The sequence below is a fragment of the Microtus oregoni genome, unplaced genomic scaffold (assembly GCF_018167655.1).
Source record: "Microtus oregoni isolate MIOR12 unplaced genomic scaffold, Mior012 000085F_ref0000168, whole genome shotgun sequence".
In the NCBI taxonomy this organism is placed as follows: domain Eukaryota; kingdom Metazoa; phylum Chordata; class Mammalia; order Rodentia; family Cricetidae; genus Microtus; species Microtus oregoni.
Genome location: NW_024544551.1, coordinates 1514372 through 1536234, shown reverse-complemented (window position 1 = coordinate 1536234; position 21863 = coordinate 1514372). Strand labels below are relative to the sequence as shown.

Below are 21863 nucleotides of genomic sequence, written 5' to 3'. Positions count from 1 at the left end.
CTTTAGCCATATTGTGAGTGAAGTAACAAACTACAGGGGCCAAAATATCTGCACCAGCTGAACCAATCTCATCTCCCACCAGCAACTCCAGGAATCCATCAGATCTGAGCAAAGCATACCTTCAAGTTTAAACTCAGATTATTTCATATATTTCCTACTATATTTTTCAATTGTATACATCAAACGTTACTCATTAAAAAATGTCCGCACATAGTAAAAGAAAGTAACAACATAAATTTTTATATGCATGCATGATCTCAGCCATATGAGTACAGAGATGAAGATTTATATAAAATATCCCATCTGAAAGAACAGTCTATGTAAAATGTATATCAAATAGAAGACTGGAAGGAGATATTGGAAAATTCATAGCAGTTCTCAGGACAGTAATAATGCATGGTTTTTATTCTCTCCTATTCACATTCTTATGTATTTAAGATTACCGCACAGATGATATATTATTTTGTGTAGTTAATAATAATGTAATTATAAGGAAATAAGTAATATTTTGATTCCTAGCTAGGTAGAAAGAGGTCAGATCAAATTTCAAATTTTAAGTGGCTCAATATCATTAAATTTTTCTATTCTGTAAAATTAAGAGTGCAAAGTTCCTTCTACATCTAATTTCTGTAATTTACACTTAGTTGGTATAATTAGAAAGGTGGATGTATATAACTTCACTCAAATATATGAGACCTTTCCTCCTTAATTCATTCATCAGCTTGTAATTCAAATGAAATTGGCTAATAATATATTAGTTCAAACCTAGGCAGGTTCTTATGCTCCTAAGAAGCATTTTTAATTCTATAGTCTATATACTATGGGTTCATTACTGTTAGGGTAAAGGGATGTCTAATATAGAATGCCTTGGCTAAAATAAGGAGATCAATCACAAATGGATATAAAAATATGTAAGTTAGCTGGGTCTGGTGGTGCACACTATAATCCTACCTGAGCAGCTGGGACAGGAAAAGCTCAAGTTCAAGGCCAACCTGGGGTAAGTACTAAGTTAAAGGTCAGCCTAGGTGAGACCCTGTCTAAAAATAAAAATATAAACATAAGAGAGCTGAGATGCTGACCGAGCCCTTGCCTTCTACAAAGCTCTAAACCCAGTCTGCAGCAGCACAAACGGTTCCAACAAATGGTGCACTGTACATCATTTTTATTTTGACAATATCCACGGAGAGCTACAGAATAGGGAAAACTAGAAGACCTTACTGCTGAACTCAGAATAAACAAGCTGTATTTACTGCTCTGTTACACTCAAACATCATTTATAACTAAATTGGAGGAAGGAAACACTAGGCTCTCATGCCAAGGGTTTTAAATGGTGTGCAGTTTTCACAAAGACCCCAAGAAGACTAAATTCTGCAGGGTTAATTTACACCACAACCCTGCGAGCCAGCCAGTGCTAGGCCAAATGTTCAAGTTCTGGCCTAGCTGACTCTAAACATCTGTTTTATCATTTATCATTCGTCTTCTTAAATCAATGAGATTTTCTATATTTTACTAAACACATCAAATCAGCCACATTGCAACTAGGAAAAAATATTAAAAATGAACAGCTTTGAAAAAGAGTTTGTAATGATAATGTCATTTTCTAAAACAATGGATCCACACTTGCCCGTGTAAAACAAGGTCTTGCTATGTAGTTCCAGTAGAACACAAACTCGTATCCTCCTGCCTCGGTCTCCAGAGTGCTGGATAACAGAGTAATAGTACATACCACCTTTCCCAGCTTGACACTTGTTCCTTAACAACATATACACAATATGTGACAAGCCAAGTGTTACAACTACAACAGATTTTTTTCTAGATGTAAGCGTTTGGGAAATACTAATATACAGTCTTTTTAAAATTTAATTACATAAACGAGGCTTTAGAAGAAATACAAAGTTTCACAGTACCTCAAATAAGCCACCATTTTCCTCACAGCTCTCATGGCAAAGCCAAAGGACCAGAGGGGCCACATAATCTGGCTTCAGGGCTTCAACAATGTCTAAAATAAATACAAAAACATCAATAAGCAAGAGTACAAACAAGTTTCATACATCATTTTACTTTCTGAAAATATTATATATAAATAATCAGACTTTTAAAACAAATATGATAAAATTTTATGTAGATAATTCATCTAAGTTTAAAAGCTTTTAGAGATTTTTCATCCCAACTGAGAAAAACCTAACATACTCTCAAGTTTCTCCAATCACAGGCATAATGTGTGCCTTTCAACAGGCAAGCACTGTTGATAAAAATAAAACAAAAATGGACAATCTTAGGTACCACTCACTCTCAAAGGAGATCAAAGGGTTACAAACTAGAAAGGAAGAAGTCAACCATTTGCTATTTGCACATGATATGAGAGTATATATAAGGGATCCCAAAAATTCTACAAGGGAACTCCTATAGCTGATAAACACCTTTAGTGAAGTGACTGGATATAAGATTAACAAACACACACAAAAAAAATTAGTAGCCCTCCTATATGCAAACGATAAACAGGCTGAGAAATCAGAAAAACAATGACCTTCATAATAGCTACAAATAATATAAAATATTTTGGTGTAACTTTAACCAAGTGAAAGACCTGTATGACAAAAACTTCAAGTCTTTGAAGAAAGAAATTGGACAAGACATCAGAAGATGGAAAGATCTCCCAAGATCCCAATCAGTAGGATTAACAGTAAAAATGGCCATCCTACAAAAAGCAATCTACAAATTCAACACAATCCCAATTAAAATCCCAACACAATTCTTTAAAAACTTTGAAAGAACAATACTCAAATTCACATGGAAAAATCAAAAAACCCAAGATAGCTACAACAATCCTGTACAATGAAGAAACTTCCAGAGGTATCACCATCCCAGATTTCAAGCTTTACTACAAGGCTATAATAATAAAAACTTCACAGTACTGGCATAAAAACAATTGGGTGGATCAATGGAATCAAATTGAAGACTCAGACGTAAATCTACACACCTATGGACACCTAAATTTTGACAAAGAAGCCAAATTTATAGAGAATGAGAGAAAGCATCTTCATCACTTCCCAGCCTTTTGGCTAAGATCAAGTGAAGAAAACATTTTCAACAAATGGTGCTGGCATAACTGGATGTCGGTATGTGGAAGAATACAAATAGATCCATACCCATCACCCTGCACAAAACTTAAGCCCAAATGGATCAAAGACCTCAACATAAATCCAGATACACTGAACCCCATAGAAGAGAAAGTGGGAAAATCCTTGAAGGCATTGGAATAGGAGACAATTTCCTAAACAGAACACGAATAGTGCAGATACTAAGATGGACAATTAATATATGGGACCTCATGAAACTGAAAAGCTTCTGTAAGGGAAAGAACATTGTCAATAGGGCAAAACAGCAGCCTACAGAATGGAAAAAGATCTTCACTATCCCCACATCTGTCAGAGAGCTGATCTCCAAAAAATGTAAAGAACTTGAGAAACTAGACATCAACAAATCAAATAATCCAAGTTTAAAAATGGGGTATAGATCTAAACAGAGAATTCTCAACAGAAGAATCCCAAATGGCTAAAAAAATTGTTTAAAGAAATGTTTTAACATTTAAAGGAATGTTCAGCATCCTTAGCGATCGGGGAAATGCAAATCAAAACAACTCTGAGGTTCCTTCTTATACCTCAGAGTTATATCAGAATGGCAAAGACCAAAATTACAAGTGACAGCTCATGCTGAAGAGGATATGGAGCAAAGGGAACACTCCTCCATTGATGGGAAGAATACAAATTTGTATAGCCACTTGAAAATCAATATAGTGGTTTTTCAGAAAACTGAGAACTGATCTACCTCAAGACCCAGCTAGGACCGGGTCTGAATGAGCATGTGATCATACCGGACTCTCTGATTGTGGCTGACAATGGGGGCTGACTGAGAAGCCATTGATAAAGGCACCGGGACTTGTTTTTACGGCATGTTCTGGCTTTTTGGGACCCTAGTCTATATGGATGCACAGCTCTCTAGGCCTGGATGTAGCAGGGAGGGCCTTGGACTTCCCACAGGGCAGGGTTTCCTGCCCTCTCTCAAGCAGGGTGGGAGAGGGAGGAGGGAGTGTGGGAGTGGGAGGGGATTGGGAGGAGGGATGGAAGTGTAAATAATTGAATGGAAAAATAAAAAAAAATAAAAATAAAAAGACCCAGCTATACCATTCTTGGGCATATACCCAAACAATGCTTAATTATACCACAGGGCACTTACTTCACTATGTTCATAGAGGTGTTTTTCATAACAGCCAGACAAAGAAACAACCTAAATGTCCCTCAACTGAAGAATGGATAAAGAAAATATGGTGTATTTACACAATGGAGTATTACTCAGCTGTTAAAAACTACGGCATCCTGAAATTTGAAGGCAAATGGATAAAACTAGAAAAAATTCATCCTGAGTGAGGTAACCCAGACCCAGAAAGACAAACATGGTGTGTACTTACTAATAAGTGGATATTAGCTGTAAAGGATAAGCAAGCTACAATCCAAAGAACAAGAGAAGCTAGGTAACAAGGAGGCTCAAGGGGGACACTCAGATCTTCCTGAAAAGGGGAAACAGAAAAGATTTCATGGTGGACTGGGGGCAGGCAGGGATAGGAACATGAGGGATCAGGTGGGAGTGGGGTAGGGGAGAGTACTGAAAGAGTTTAATAGAAAGGGGGGTCATTCCAGGGTACAATGGAAACTCCCAGGAACATACAAGGGTGATCCCAGCTAGGACTCTTAGCAAAAGGGGATACACAGCCTAAACTGGCCACCTCCTGTGATCAGGCAAGACTGCCAATGGAAGGATTGGGACACCAACCCAGTCACATAACCTTTGACATATAGTCTGTCCTGCCTACGGGATTTGCAGGGATAAGGGTGACACAGAGGTTGTGGCAGTGTCTAATCAATGACTGGTCCAGCCTGAAACCCATGCCATGTGAGTGACACTGCCTGGAGAGCCAGGATCCAGAGGCTGGATGGCCCAGAGACCAGGAAAGAAGCAAACATGACTATAAAAAAAAGTCAATGTAATGATGCCTAATGATATTCTGCCATAGTCATGGATTGGTACCTAGCCCATTAGTCATCAGAAAGCCTTCATCCAGTAACTGATGGATACAGATGCAGAGACCCACAGTCAAACAGTAGGCTGAGTTCAGGGAATCCTGAAGAGAGGGAGGAAGGATTGTATAAGGCAGAGGAGTCAAGGACATTACAGGAAAACCCACAGAATCAACTAACCTGGGCTCATAGTAGCCCACAAAGACTGAACAACAACAGAGAGCTTGCATGGGACAGACCCTCTGCATGTAGGTGACAGTAGTGTAGCTTGGTCTTCTTGTGGGACTCCTAGTAGTGGGAGCAGGGGCTATCTCTGACTCGCATGGCTTTTGAAACCCTATTCCTCATACTGGGTCATCTTGCCCAGCCTTAATACAAGGTGAGGTACTTAGTCTTACTACAGTTTGATATGCCATGTTCTGTTGATATCTACGGGAAGTCTGCCCTTTTCCGAATAGAAATGGAGGAGTGGATGGTGGTAAAGGTAGAAGGGAGATGAGGGACTGGGAGGAGAGCAGTTGGAAAACTGTGGCCAGGATGTAAAAGACAGACAGACAGACAGACAGACAGAATGAACATACCTTGTTGTAGAATATTATTTTAAGATGTGTTACATTGGTTTATGCTATGAAACATTTGTTTAATGATGCAAAGATGTGTTGCATTCCTTTATGTTGTATTTGTTTAACTCTGTGAAGTTGTGATTTTTTTTTGCCTATCTAAAACACCTGATTGATCTCACAGCTAAGCGGCCAATAGCTGGACAAAGAAAGGACAGGTGGGGCTGGCAGGCAGAGAGAATAAATAGGAGAAAACGGAGGATCAAGAAGAAAGGAACGAGAAGAGAACAAGAAGAGGAGGATACTAGGGACCAGCCACCCATCCATCCATCCACTCAGACACCCAGACACTCAGCCAGAGAGTAAGATTGAAAGTAAGATACACAGAAGAAAAGGAAAATGCCCAGAGGCAACAGGTAGATGGAATAATTTAAGAAAAGCTCGCAAGAGGCCAAGATAAAAAACACTGATGACAACTTATGCTGGAGAGGATGTGGGGTGAAGGGAACACTCCTGCATTGCTGGTGGGAGTGCAAACTGGTGCAGCACCTTTGGATGTCAGTATTGTGATTTCTCAGAAAATTAGAAAACAATCTACCTCAAGACCCAACAATACCACTTTTGGGTATATACCCAAAGGATGTTCAATAATACCACAAGGACATGTGCTCAACTATGTTCATAGCAGCATTATTTGTCATAGCCAGAACCTGAAAACAACCTAAATGCCCCTCAACCAAAGAATGGATAAAGAAAATGTGGTACATTTACACAATGGAGTACTACACAGCAATAAAAAATGACACCATGAAATGTGCAGGCAAATGGATGGATCTAGAAAACATCATATTGAGTGAGGTAACCCAGACCCAGAAAGACAAATATAATATGTACTCATTCATATGTGGCTTGCAGACATAAAGCAAAGGAAAAAAACCAACCTACAGTTTAAAACCCCAGACAACCTAGACAACAAAGAGGACCCTAAGATCTACATGGATCTACATAGGAAGGAGAAAAAGACAAGATCTCCTGAGTAAATTGGGAATGTGTGGGTCCCAGGAGAGGGTAGAACAGGAAAAGGGAGTATGGGAGGGGATGGAGATAAATGTATAGCTCAATAAAAAACAAATTAAAAAGAAAAAAAGAAAAAAGTTGGCAAGAAACAAGCCAAACTAAGTCTAGGCATTTATAAGAAAAAATAAGACTCCTTGTGATTTATTTGTGTATTACATTGTCTACAAAAATATATATAGATGTCCACCTAACAACACAGAGAAAAAGGAGGAAGGTTCATTTCTACGAGGAAATTTACGGTCACTTTTCATACTTTCCACTGTACTCTAAATTTTTCAACAGTAGCCATAGATTACACAAAATGCTTTTGAAATTGGAAATTTTCTTTAAATATTCAGAAAATCAGATCCTTTTGCCAAGCTTACTGCACACCCGTGTGACATGAGTACAGACCCTGAGCACACTCACCTTCCGGCATCACAGTCTGTGTCATCCGGGACCCCGCATTGGGGGCAATGGTGTTACAGTGAATGTTGCTCTTCCTGCCTTCAATTGCCAGAGTGTTGCAGAGGCCCAGAATGCCCAGCTTTGCAGCACTATAATTTGCCTGGCCGAAGTTGCCATATATGCCAGAAGCTGAGGAAGTCATGATGATCCTAAAAGAAAGCAACCCCTCAGCATCATCTCTCCCGTGGTTTGCTAACACTGACACCCGACCTCATTCCTGATGCTGTGGAGTCTGTCAAAGGCAACTCTACAAACCATCCTTCACTTCTCATGGCTGTGATTCCTATAGTTACAGTACTGTTGATATAAATGTGATGGTTCAAAACTCAACTACAGGATTTAAGTGCATAGAAAGGATCTCTGGTGTGAGCCAAGTGAATTTAAATATAGCAATGTTTATATATTATCTATAAAAACCAAAAATATTTACAAATATAAATTAGCAACATTAAATTAAAATTTTAGCAAGAAATAATATACTTGTAATTCTCATCACTTGTCTGCTCAGTTTCTGAATAATTCTAAACGCCATCTTATAACCTAACCCACCCTCACTCAACTTAGAACATATAAAATAAATCACACCATTTACTTTCAGAACTGTCAAGATCATGATAAAAAGAGGTCTCAGAAAAATTTAGCATTAATACCAACTGCTCTTATAAGTGTCTGAAGGCTAAATTGCAGGGCTGAGCCTGACATCAGAGTAGACAGTACAAATGGACCCACATCGAGTTACACTTCACGGGAGTCCTGTTGCCAAGAGTTCACAAAGTCTAACCCATGGTGTGCTAGCACAGAAGAAATGGCAACTCATCTCTGTCTAACTGGTTAGTGGGCACAACAAATAACATTGTGGTTAAGAGCAAATCTTCAGTGTCTACACAGCTTTCTATTATTGTTGTGTGCAGTTTCCTACAAAACTAAACATCTTCCATCTTGAAAGGAAGCACATTAAGTCACACAATGATTACAGAGGTGAAATAACAGGATGTTCTGAGGAGAGGTAAAAAAAACATTCCATGCTGCCATGATGCTGGGAAGCTCATTAAGTAAACTACTCAACAACTTCAGGAAGTCCCTGAAACCAACAAGATTCACTAACCTTTCTCTCCCCAAGGGTATAGAAGTAGTAAAGACAGTTGCTAAAAGACACTCTCAACCTAGCTGAGCTGACTGGAAGAGGCTCAAATCTACTGAGACACCTGGAATGTCACTCCCCAACCTGTTGAATGTCCTGCAGGCTGTTCAGTGAGCTCCCGATATCCAGCTTTTGTGAGCCGTCACCATGCTAAGGTGTTATTTTGGTGACACAGTTGTCTTTGAGTCATTTATGCTCCTCTTAGTGGCCCATAACCCATACTTCTTATTTTGTTTTGTTTTGTTTTGCTGAGCTGAACTCTGGTGGTTTCTATACTTCTGGTCTATTGTTGGCTCTCTATCTGGGATGAATAGACATTGATTCACAATTCATATCCCCAAAAGTAATGTCACACAACAAAAGTGATAAAGGCTCATGGGAAATGTATTAAAACTAAAGAGCACATGGTAAAAGAAAAACACAGACCTAGTGAGTGTGCACTGTCCAGCACTTTAGAGCCTGCACGTATGTGAGAATACTTGCCCCAGGACCAGACAACTGTTTAAGAGCACTTGGTGCAAACACCTCCAGTCCTCTCTGGTGACTTCAGATAACTCTACCTTCCATATTTCTGTTTCTTCATATGATCCCACGCTGCCCGGGTCACTTGGAAGGAGCCCCGCAAATGAACTCTATGAATTATATCTAAAACGGAAATTATTTTCTATATATTTTGTCAAAAGTTAAGTATGCCTTAGAATGAGCTTATATAAACATATTAGACTTGTATATATTTACACAAACATATCATTTTATATCCAGCATTTATAGCCACCTACTGTCATATTCAGATAACCACTTTTGCTTTTGTCAAAATTATACAACCAATCAGTAATTCATACCCATACCTGTGAACTTTTCCTATAACTTATAAAATTATTGTAATCCTTGTATATATCTAAGCATAATGCTATTCATAATTAATGACCATTCAAGATAAAAATTTGTTACTATAACCTGCATGAGCAGGGAGACAGTTCAGTTGGTTTTTTTACATCTCTACCTGAATGTGTACCAGGCAACACAAACTTACCAAAGCAAATTCTGACTACCCACCCCTAAGTAAGCATGTGTAGGGGTTCAGCTCAGCTGGCAAAGTGTTGTCACATATGCACGAGACCCTGGGTGAGAGTCCCAGAAGTCATGGGAGAAGTTAGACATGGAGGTAAATGTGTGTAGTTCCAGTGGAGGGAGGCGAAGAAGGTCCTGGGCCTTCCTACCCCAGCCAGTCTAGCCTAACGATGTGCTCCAGACCAATGAAAGGCCCTGGCTCAAAGGAGGTAGGTGGCATTTCTGAAGATGATAATCCAGCATTGTCTCTGGCATATAAATGCCACAAATTCACATGAACTAATATATGTGCATTAAAAGCAAATATCTAAATAAATAATACCCATGAATTTTACATATATAACTTGTACAAGAAATAACAAAACATAGTTAGACCACACTGCTCATCATCGGGGAATATTTATAAAATACTCACTGTTATCTCTATTTTTGTCATGATTTTCAAATGAGTTAGAGGGGTCTACTTTCAATGACTTAAATCCAGTGAACCAACCATTTGGGAACACTTTAGAGAAACAACTCTAGATTGAGTGTTGTCTTGGTTTTGACCATTCTTACCTATTTGGGTTCACTCTGGAACCCCCAAAAATGTTTTTATACAAATATATATGAAAGGGAAGGTAAATACAAAACCAAGACTAGAAAAGGGGGTTACGGGTTGGGGGACTGAGTAGGGTGGAATCTCTTCAGTTAGACGGCAAAGGCCCACATGCTAGCCAATCTTCTCTTTCTCAGCTTTCCTTTCCAAACTGTCCCAAGGAAAAGGGACTAAAAGCTTTCCTTTGCTTAGTTCTGGGTCACAAGGATACCATCCATGCCTCTTCCAAAAGTTCAAGGGCCAGAAGCTGAACTCTAGCAATGATGGGATCACCCCAGCTTAGCTGCTAAGCCAGCCACTGTCCCAACACCGATTTGTTTACCTGTGATGGCTGATGAAAACTACCACAAACAGGAACAGAAGAAAAATAAACTACAAATGTGATTTCATCATTGTATCAACTCAACCTTGGCAACACGGGAAAGGAAAATGAAAAATATTTCCTATTTATTAGAAACTTCAGATAAGCGTGTAGGTTTTGTTCTACTCTCCTAACATCTTTGATTTTAATTTGTAGTGCCCTGGGCTCTTCTAAATCCTGCTCTACTCCCGGAGGGCAAGAGGACAACTATATAAAACATACAAAAAAAAAAAAAAGAAGTTGACAGCCTCTTAGGGAGAGAAAAGGAGAAACATCACAAGAAACAAAACTGTTTTCCGTAACTTCTGCAAATGACTTACCTAATTTTTAACAAATATTTAAAAATATGATACTTCTAACTATAAAAATCATTGTCAATAGACTAAATTCATTTATATTAACAGCAGCAAATGGCAAGTATTTCCTTAACTACATAAACACATTAAATATTAAAAAGACAATGTATAGTTCCGTTCCACAGAAGCATGAGAAACAGCTTACCCCAGTCTTCATCACTTATCCTGGAGAAGGAACGGTCCCTCAGGATTCTAAAATATTGATAATACGTATGGTCAGAGTAAAAGGGAAAATATACAGTGATGACTACAATGGTGTGTAAAATGAAGATTAAAAACTCACCCAGCATTGTTGACCACAATATCTACAACATAAGAAAGGTCAAAGTTACATAAACAAAAGCAATCATATTAATTTGCACCTGCTTACAACTCACATTTATTTTAAAAACTGATTTTTAAAGCCTACCCCCCCCCAAGAAAAACTAAACACAACAAGAATGCTGCCAAAACAAAATTTCATAGCGATAGCCAAAATGACTAACTGCAAACAACACCATCTTCATGTCGTACCTTCCTGTCAGGCATAAGTATCTATATTTCCTTTCTTCTACCCAAATCCTTTTCACTCAGAGGGCTGGCTACACCCTCCTGAGTTCTGAGGACTCAGAATCAATATAAGCCATCTTGCACTTAACTTCAAGCCCACTCAGAAAGGTTCTCTCCTTGCTCCTGAACAGAGAAAAGATCAAAAGTTCAGGAAGTCACTAAAGCAAGCATCAGGATTCAGGCCTGCAATCCAACCACTTGAGAGGTGAGGGCCAGAGGCTCTTGAGATGAAAGCCAGCCTCGACTACACAGCCAAGTCTGAGGATAGCCTGTACTACAAGAGACCTTGTCTCAAAAAAAAAAAAATCCACCCCCCCCCCAAAAAAAAGAGAAGAAAAGAAAAGAAAACCACTGAAGTCAGAAACTAATGCTCTATTTGATGTCTTCATAAGTTCACTATCCAAAGCAAGGAAAGCTTTTGCAGATTCAACCACTGGAATCCTTGGCTGTCCCCATCCTCTGCCTTCACACTCTGCGGTTTCTGTACCTGTCAAATAGCACCTGACCATGGCTCTTATGATCTGACCTAACCAAACTAGAACAAGAAGTGTGTTAAACTCAACAAGGGAGGGGCACACTCAAGTGACAAAAGGAAGTGTCGTCCAGACTGAAAACACAGTTTCCTTTCCCTTTAGCGATCCATTCATTTTAGTGAGAATGTGGGGGCTAAACCAGGAGGAGGTTCCAGAAAGAGAGGAAGGACCAACAGTACACTTCTAAAATGAAGAGCCTGATTGTGCTGGGTAGTTTTATGTCAACTTGACACAAACTAAATCTGAGAGATGGAAGCCTCAATTAAGAAAATGCCTCCCCATGAGTGGTGGTGGCGCACACCTTTAATCCCAGCACTCAGGAGGCAGCGGCAGGTGGATCTCTATGAGCTCAAGGCCAGCCTGGTCTACAAGAGCTAGTTCCAGAACAGAGTCCAAAGCTACAGAGAAACCCTGTCTCGAGAAACCAAAAAGAAAGGAAGGAAGGAAGGAAGGAAGGAGGGAGGGAGGGAGGGAGGGGGAGAGAGAGAGAGAGAGAGAGAGAGAAAGAAAGCAAATGCCTCCCAAGATCTGGCTATAGGCAAGCCTGTGGGGCATTTCCTCAATTAGTGATTGATGGCCCACTGTAGGTGGTGCCATCCCTGGGCCTGGGTTCTATAAGAAAAGAGGCTAAGCAAGCCATGGGGAGCAAGTGAATAAGTAGAGTTCCTCCATGGCTGCAGCATCCGCTCCTGCCTCCAGGTTCCTGACCTGTTTGAGTTCCTGTCCTGACTTCCGTCGATGATGGCTGGTGATATGGAAGTGTAAGCCACATAAATCCTTTCCTCTCCAACTTGCTCTTTGTTCACAGTGTTCATCACAGTAATAGAAACCCTAAGACACACACACACACACACACACATATATATATATTTCTTCTAAATTTATATGCTATCAAATCTTACAAACATAATTATTAAAATGAATGCACCAGGTCCATTACTGCCAAAATACTGATTTATCTCAAAAAAAGTATTTAAGACTTAATTGAATTATGATTAAAAAGGGCAAAGATTTTATGCTCATAAAACTTTTTAATCATTTAAGGTGCAAAAAATAAAAAAGCTAAACATATATATATATATATGTTATTATATACCTCACCTATTATGAAATAAAACAGGTTAAATAAAATATTTGAATTATAAGACAAACCCAAAAATGTAATTAGCAAGAGAGATTTGTTTGTTAAAGAAATGTCAATTCAAAAATATTGTATTGGGAAGCTAGGAAATGCTTTATAAGGCCATGTACCAGCTAGCTTTCATTGTCAATTCACCCACCCTATAAGCACCTGGAAGAAAGTTTCACTGAAAGATTGTCTACATTGAGTTCGCCTATGGGCAAGTCTGTGAAAGACTATCTAATTAAACTAATTGAAATGTGAAGACCTGGCCCACTACAGGTGGCACCATTCCTTAGGCAGAGTTTTCTGAACTGTGCATGGGAAATCGAGCTCAGCCCAAGCAAGCAAGGAGCATGCACGCACTCACTTCCCCTCTGCCAACCACTGCCGCCATGCCTGGTATTTAAGCCCTGTCATGACTTCTCACAATGATGGGCTGTAGCCAAGGCCTACAAGTCAAAATAAATCCCTTTCTCCCCTAAGTTGTTTTTCCTGGCAGTTTTTAACCATCACAACAGAAATGGAACTTATAGAAACCACACAAGCCAGGAAAGCTCACCTATTCTGCCAAAAGCATCCAGTGCTGTCTTCACGAGCTTCTCTCCTTCTTCAACCGAATCTGAGAAGAACAACGAGGACAAAACATCAATAGTTTTCCCACAAATCACTTTCTGTGGCTCAGGGCACACGGCTGATACTATCACCAAAAAGAAGTAAACTCAAAAAAGGCACAAGCAATCAACAGAGTCTAATATTACCAAAGAAATGTTTATGCCAGATAGATAGTTCATTAACCAGCAAAATCAGGGTAGACTGGATGAATAAAAGATTCTTGCAAGAACTATAGCAATACTGCCCAATAAGACTGCTTATGGAAAAGGGGGGGCAGCTGACCCAGCAAAGGCTGCTCACCACTTAGCACAGTAGACTGAGAAGCTTTTAAAAGAGTGCTAAGAACCGGGCGGAGGTGGCGCACGCCTTTAATCCCAGCACTTGGGAGGCAGAGGCAGGTGGATCTCTGTGAGTTCGAGACCAGCCTGGTCTACAAGAGCTAGTTCCAGGACAGGCTCCAAAACCACAGAGAAACCCTGTCTCGAAAAACCAAAATAAAATAAAATAAAAGAGTGCTAAGAAGAATAAAAGATGATGCGGTGGAGATACGCGAGATCTTTAGTTTAAACCAACCTGTAAGAACACAGCAATCTAAGTACCACAACCATTGATGAAATTACCTACATTAAAAGTTTAGAGATTTCTCACATATGATATAAAGTATGTTCTCAAAAGGCTTGGTAGATAGATAGACTCTAATTTCACCGTTACAGTGTAATGCTGAGTTACATCTCAGAGATGACTAGCGTGAGCAGTGTTCATCAGCAGAAGGAAAGCTGAGAGTAACGCTTGTCACATACCGTTGCTGGCACAGTCTATGCCTGTCACATACCGTAACTAGCCACTGCCTTCCCACCTCTCCTTCTTATTTCTTCCACGACTTTGTCTGCAGCTGAGGAGCCTTTACCAACTCCCTTGAAGTCTCCTCCTAAGTCATTCACTGCAATGCAAAAACAAGCAAACAGTTCATTTTTCACATCTTCCAAGTACATTAGATATAAAATCCAAATTATCAGTGCATCTCTTCAATCATCTGCCCACGTCCCCAGCTACATCATCACCAGTCTTACCAAGTACAAGGTAAATGTGTGTGATTAAAAGAGGCCTCTTGGCTGGGACGCAGCTGTGCTGTGCGGTGCTCACCTCACGTGGGCAAGCCCAGATTCATCTCCAGCACCAAGAAAACAAAGTTTGCAACACAAAGATGAACAGCAAATATTTAAACCCGGGCTCTGATCATGAATTCTTTACTTTCACTATGCTTTTCCTCTTTGGAATGGAAAGAGATATGACAACCCCTTTTGAAAAAATAAAAAGGGGGGGGGGATGAGTGAGGGAGGGGTGCGAAAAAAATCACTTCAGGAGTAAATATACAAGAAAACAATGCAGAGGTTTCGAGAAGCTTTAGAACAAAGAAAGAAGTGGGCCTTGGAGTTTCTGACTTCCTGAAAGTTAAGTGAATAACAGAAGTTTTAGCCTAAGTACTTATCCAGGCCAAAGTAACCGAGTACTAGGGACAGATGACAAACTCAACTACACAGAATTAAACATAACATGCAAGCACTAATGATACGTACAGATCAATGCCAAGTAACCTAGAAAAGCAGAATTTAAGAGAAATATTTGGAGCATTTGGAGTAGATGGCTCCTGGAAGGGGGCTGTGGGGAAGGACTTGGTTTTCTTTAAGGGGCTGGCCACTGGGAGTCTGGCCATGCTCCATGGGGTATAGGGCCAATACAAACTGGCCCTCCTCCTCTTCTTCTTCTGGGAAAGGAGGTCACAAGGGAGGGTGGGAGGTCTGACCTGGGAGGGCTTGGGAAGTGAGTGTGATCAGGGTGCATGATGTGAAATTCCCAAATCATCAATAAAATACGATGTTTGCTGGGGGAAGAAAAGTATTTGTGGTGAAGACTGCATTGTGAATGTCATTCCTTTATGGCTGTCACATGATTTCAGCATAATCTAATAAAGTACTAATCACAATGGTGAGAGGTTACATACTACAATTATGTTTTCCAATATTGATGAGGGTTTTTTTCTGAAGGAAAACATCCTTTTTAACTGAAGTGAGGTGATAAACGAAGGAGAGAGGAAAAAAAAGCAAACACCTTGCACACTAAAAACTGCCACAAGAAATATGTTTTCAGTTCTTTTTTTCTTTTTTAAAAAAATGAGTTTTCCAAATTTAGGCAGGGATGTTTTCCTAATCTAGTAATATTATCAATCTTGTTGAAAATGAAAACTCTCTGTAAATACACAAATAATAAACAAGTTTACACTACCCTCGAGACATGGAAAGAGGGATGATTATTCAAAATCTGAATTCTATTAATTGTTCATTTCCATGCAATTATTTAAATGACAGAAAACAACTACTTAAAAACTATCAAAACTTAGAGACAGGCAAGAGTTTTGATGACTCTTTTTAAATTAATTTTACATTTTTAATTAAAATATAATTACATTACTTCCCCTTCCCTTTCTTCCTTCTTTAAAAAATAAAATAAAATATCAGAAGAACTTCTAAGACCAAATTGACAAATACAGCATTTCAGTGTAATGAAACACTGCCCCCAAGTGGAGAAGTTAGAAAGTGCAATCAGACACAAACACTGAAGGCTGGATAATGCAGAGAAAAAGGACACTTTGCTAAAAGTACTGGAACAGTTAGTTACTCAATAGATCGCCACATTAGAAAACTAAACTATCAAATTCGCTCCGTTACCAGGTCTCAATCCTGCGACCTAGAAACACCCTATTCAAGTGCTGAATGGCTGGGAAAGCAATAATTTACAAGTTTATTTGTAATCAAATATGAAAAGCATTGTCGGTACCGATGCTATGTAGCAAGGCTGCCACTCCAATGCATGGTCAAAGTTCCAGATGCAATAGTAACACACCAAGCAGTTTATATTTATGTAGGTCTCCCATCCTTTAACAGTTATAAACTGAGGCATTTAAGGTTCACAGTTCTTTAAAACTTCACAATAATAACTTCTCCTGTGTTCAGTGATTAAAACAGTTTACACCTTAATTCAGACTAGTATAAGCAAATGTTAGTCTAGAACCAGAACTTCTTATTGTGCTCCTCAGTCACTCCCAGGTTACTTGACCTTAAAAAGAAGAATCATTTCTACTGAGAAAATCAAGCACGTTCACTTGAGGAAGACACAGAAAAAGGCTAAAACAGCCACTCCCCTCAGGTCAATGGCCTGCGCGGGTAGATCATGATAGCGGAGGATAGCATTCTCAGCTGAATCAACAACAAGTTTCTACAGTGTGATATATTTGTCAGTTCTCCCTTTAAAAGTCCCTTTCAGGAGCCTGGGTCCCAGCATGCGCATGTAATCCTTGCACACAGGAAACAGGAAAGAGGACCAACAGCTTCAGAGACATCCTTCGCTACGCAGTTAATTCTAAACTAGCCTGGCTATGGCAGATCCTAGCTATATAAAAAAAAAAAAACCCAGCTCACACCCCGGAAGGTCTCTAGCTGGGCAGTCTACTAAGGACTGTTTTGTTCTATTTGGTTAGGTTGGGGGTTGGTGCTCCTAAAAATCTGCTCTCAAGAGTTTCAGTATATAATGGCTGTATGGGAAATTCACAGATCCAGGGAATTCTAAAATACACATGGACAACACCTCACATACATACACACTCACACAATCACACACATATACTCACACACACACTCACACAATCACATACACATACACACACTCACACAATCACACACACATACACACACTCACACAATCACATACACATACACACACTCACACAATCACACACACATACACACTCACACAATCACACACACATACATACACTCACACAATCACATACACACACTCACACACACACAATCACATACATACACACACATACATACACACACATAATCACATACACATACATACACTCACACAATCACACACATATACTCACACACTCACACAATCACATACACATACACACACTCACACAATCACACACATACATACACTCACACAATCACACACACATACATACACTCACACAATCACACACACATACTCACAGACTCACACAATCACATACACATACATACACTCACACAATCACATACACACACTCACACAATCACATACACACACTCACACAGTATTCCACAATTAGCTTCACAGGTAAATAAACTAAAAGAGCCAAATCATCCAGCTGTAGCCATCTGAGAGCTGCACACAGAGAACTCCCACTTCCCACAGTTGCCCGTGCCGTGGCTGTGGCTCTGAAGAACTCATAAGCGCCAGCCACTGCTCTAACTCACGTTTCTCTGAGCACTGCTGACCTCACGCTTCATTCTCAGGTCCTTCACCGCTTCGCCTGCTTAGTTCACCACACTTTGTTTGGAATATGTTTCTCAGATACATTTTTTCTTTTTCTTTTTCTTTTTTCTTTTTGTTTCAATACAGGGTTTCTCTGGCTGATTAGGCTAGCTGACCACTGGGCTTTCAAAGGGCTGAAATTACGGCTACTTGGGCCATGACATCCAGCATTTTCTTCTGTCGTGACTTCTGGGAATCTAACTGAGGTCCTCAGGCTTACACAGCAAGCATTTTTACCAGCTTTGCCATCTCTCCAGAACCTGCTCACCTTTAATCTGCATAAACCATGCAAACCAAACAGACTCACTTCCCTCAGGGCCCCTTTTCCACCTCACTAAAACTTCCAACATTCTTCCTCAACCTCTCCCTCTTCAGAAAAGCACAGACCCTGGCCTTCAATTTCCTCAGGACTCTTAGTTCCCAATTTAGGTCCAGGGCTCGACCAGGGGCTTCGCACTCTAACCCTTGGGTCTGCAGTGAACTGCCGGGTGTGCTGAGAAGTCCCTATGTCCCTTTCCTTCCTTCTACATCACTCCATGCCTAGCTCGCTGCAGCTGTCCCTAGGTGGTTGCCATCTTAAGACCTTTGCTGCTGCAGTCAGCTTCCCAAGGCAGCTGTCATGGTGTCTCAGCACCTTGCTCAAATCTGTTCTAGTTTCCTGCCATTCGGTAGTCAACGCTGAAGCCGCCATGTAATCTAGGCTCACTTCAGCTCTTTCACTAACCACAGGCTCTTCCCACGATAGTTTATATATAGTTTACATAGCAATTTCTTCTAACTCTCCACCCAACGACCAAGAGTGATACTTGTTTAATTTGAAGGGCACTGCATGTGTACGCATGCTCACACTCATATAACATTCCAAGGACCTGTCTCCGAGTCATATCCAGTTCCTGACGATGGAGATGAATGAGTGAAGGAGATTATTACCAAGCCTGGCAACCTAGGCTCATCCCCTGGACTCTCATGGGGGAAGGAAAGAACTGACTGCTACAAGCTGTCCTCTGAATGTTACATAATGTTACATGTACATTATGGCATGCACACCCCATCCTCCATGCCCACACATACACCAATAATAATAATATAATTTGAAATTTTGTTTTAGAAAGAATTACTTTGGGGCTGGGGATATAGCTCAATGGAAAAGCACTTCCCCAGCATGCATAAATTCTAAATTCAATCCCCAGCACGAGGAGAAAGGTCATTTCATCCCGCTGAGGATGGAGGTCAGAAGGAAACAGAACATGTGCATGCAGCAGGCACAGAGCCTCAAATATAATCCCTAGCATCGCCCACATCCCAAAAGAGGCATTTCATTAACTTTACAATAGCTTGGTTCCAATGGATTTTTTAACCAGTTTATATTTATGCACTGATAACTACCAAAAAGAATTTCTAAACATATGTTATTTGGGGATCACAAAGGTGTCAAGGAACTCATATGAAGGCTGAAAGGAAAGAGCTTTCCTTCCACTACATAGGTCCGGGGGGGGGGGGGGGGGAGAGCACTCAGTCACCAGGCTTCTCTGTCAGGGTCATAACCTGCTGAGCAATCCCACTGGCCTCCAAAAGTACTTTTAAAAACATAAATGTAACCCCAGCACTTAAGAGTGAAGGCAAGTGGCCGGGCGATGGTGGCGCACACCTTTAATCCCAGCACTCGGGAGGCAGAGGCAGGCGGATCTCTGTGAGTTCGAGACCAGCCTGGTCTACAAGAGCTAGTTCCAGGACAGGCTCCAAAGCCACAGAGAAACCCTGTCTCGAAAAACCAAAGAAAAGAAGAGTGAAGGCAAGACGATTAGGGGTTCAAGGGCAGACTAAGTAACCTGACAACAATACCTGTTTCAAAAGAGACAAAAGAAAAATTAGCAAGGTATTACATATGTGTTGTGTATGTTATACACGTGTGTGTGTGATTTTTTTTTACATTCGAGAAAAACAGCTTCTACAAGGCATAGCCAGTAGTTGCTGAGGACCTTGTTGAGCTTCATCAAAAGCTACATAGCTGCCAGGGAACCGAGGGAAATTGGGGCTGGCTATCATATTGTTTCCAAAGTCTGATAGAAAGACAGACAGTCCTGTGTCTTGGCTCAGGAAGAATCTTTTCTAGAATGGCTACAAATGTATCTGGATGCATGAAGGGCTCAGAAGTGAAGAGCCACTCAGAAAGCAAAATCCTGAGCTAGCTATCTGACTTGACCCTTGCTACTCGTGCCACTCAGAACAAACACTGCAGGCTCGGGAGCTACTAAACGGGATTCTCACCACCACCAGCAGCAACTGTTCTAGTAATTAGAATGGCCAAGCCTCAAACTTATAGAGGACTGTTCTCTGTGGGGTTCCCTGCAGACTTTAGAGCAGGCAGGGAAAAAACTTCAGAGGGAGGCAAGAATGAACTCAACTGGATTTTATTGAAACTAGAGCTGGACCAGGACTTCCGAGAGTCTGATCCAGATCATTTTCCTTTGGCCATACAATTCTGGAGAAAAGGTATTCGGATAACAATTAATTCAGCCCCATGGGTACAGCAAAGCGTGCGTGGAAGCTCTTCGCAAAATACATGTGGCTTCATCTGTAAGATGGGTACCTGGTGAAGTAGAGACAATGCTCTAGGTAAGGGTCTAGGGAGAACGACTGAGGTAAACACAATGCCTGTGGGAGTCATGACTGGCCTGGCCCTAAGATAACACTTAGGCTATAGTAAAGTACAAATGACATCTCTCATAAGGATGGGGTATAGGGCCTAAAGGCAATGCTCAAGATTTAGGGAGAATGGGCCAGGGATTAATAAAAACATAAATTCTGGGAGGTCCGGGTAGACCCTGCCTCATCAGACAGCAACTGAGCACCAGAGGTAAAAACGAGCACCACACCTGGCATTCCAGGGGAGCAGCTCCGCACCTCATTCCACTGGAGAAGCAAACTGTGGGTGTAACTTCCCTGGCTCCTCTGGCACTTACCTGTGTGCACGAGGCCGTTCTGCCCGCTACAGTTCTGTTTCCTTAATGGGGCCAGATGGGAAGAAGCCTGAGGCCTAAGGCCTATGTCCGAGGGAGAGTTTCTGCAACCCTAGTCCCTTTAGATGTCCTCTCATTAGCGAGGACACAGCCTTCCTGACTTTAATCCTCATCAAAGAGCCACACCTCGGCACAGCTGGGACTCAGTTTCAAGATCATCAGTCAAGCTTTAGCAATCCCTGTAATTGATTATCTTTGCCTCACCAAGGAGGCCAGCATTTCCTTAAAGGAGAAGAAAACTGGAAAAGAAAGACGAAGACCGATCCTTGGATCTCTTTTCCTGTTCATCTGTACCCAGTGCCTAATCAGCCCTGGCTTTAAATACTACCTACACAGGGGCAACACTCAGATCACATATCAGAGGAGGAGCAGAGGAGCAGCACCAGCTGATTTAATACTAAATCTAACATTCTGTTTTGTTTAGGAACTGAACTATCAGAGACCGAAAGTGGATTTGTAATGGAGACTGGTCACTCAAGAGAATAAAGAGTTGAAGGCTATTCTTAACCAATGATTGAATTCCAGGCCAGCCTGGGCTACACGTGGCAGTGAGAGAGAGAGAAAATAAAGAAAGGAAATAAGTTTTTCAACATAGACCTGGCCTCCATCTCAGAATGCTGCTCCCACTGCCTACTGCAAATCTAACAGAGATGTCTGCTGCCTGCCAGTCTGCTCCTCCGCCATTCTCCCCTGACTTGGGAAATGGACACATTTAGTTTTTCAGATGCTCAACTCAAAAACCTAGAATCATCCTTAACGTTCCTTCCCCTTACATTGCACACATAACCATTCAACAAACCCCACCCTACCTACGTTCAGAATACACCCAGAGTTCAACCTCCATTCCAACCATCCTTTCTAGACCACTATCGTTTTCAGCATGGATTTATGGCATGCTTTTCATGACCAAAACCAATTACTTAAAGCAGGCTATTTAGGTAGAAACAAGAGCTTGATTAGCACAATGCTTGCTAG

General features: G+C 40.8%; 1 protein-coding gene across 1 annotated transcript in view; it reads right to left on the bottom strand.

Moving 5' to 3' along the window:
- The window catches only part of LOC121441957 (peroxisomal multifunctional enzyme type 2), a 61321-nt gene that overhangs the window by 34400 nt on the left and 5058 nt on the right, over positions 1-21863 (bottom strand). Inside the window, exons 3-9 of the mRNA XM_041643384.1 lie at positions 14336-14443; positions 13451-13510; positions 10970-10991; positions 10832-10878; positions 8861-8945; positions 7121-7308; positions 1908-1999 (exon numbers count right to left, since the gene is read on the bottom strand). Of these exons, the coding sequence (XP_041499318.1) occupies positions 1908-1999; positions 7121-7308; positions 8861-8945; positions 10832-10878; positions 10970-10991; positions 13451-13510; positions 14336-14443 (602 nt within the window). The remainder of the gene's footprint in view (positions 1-1907; positions 2000-7120; positions 7309-8860; positions 8946-10831; positions 10879-10969; positions 10992-13450; positions 13511-14335; positions 14444-21863) is intronic.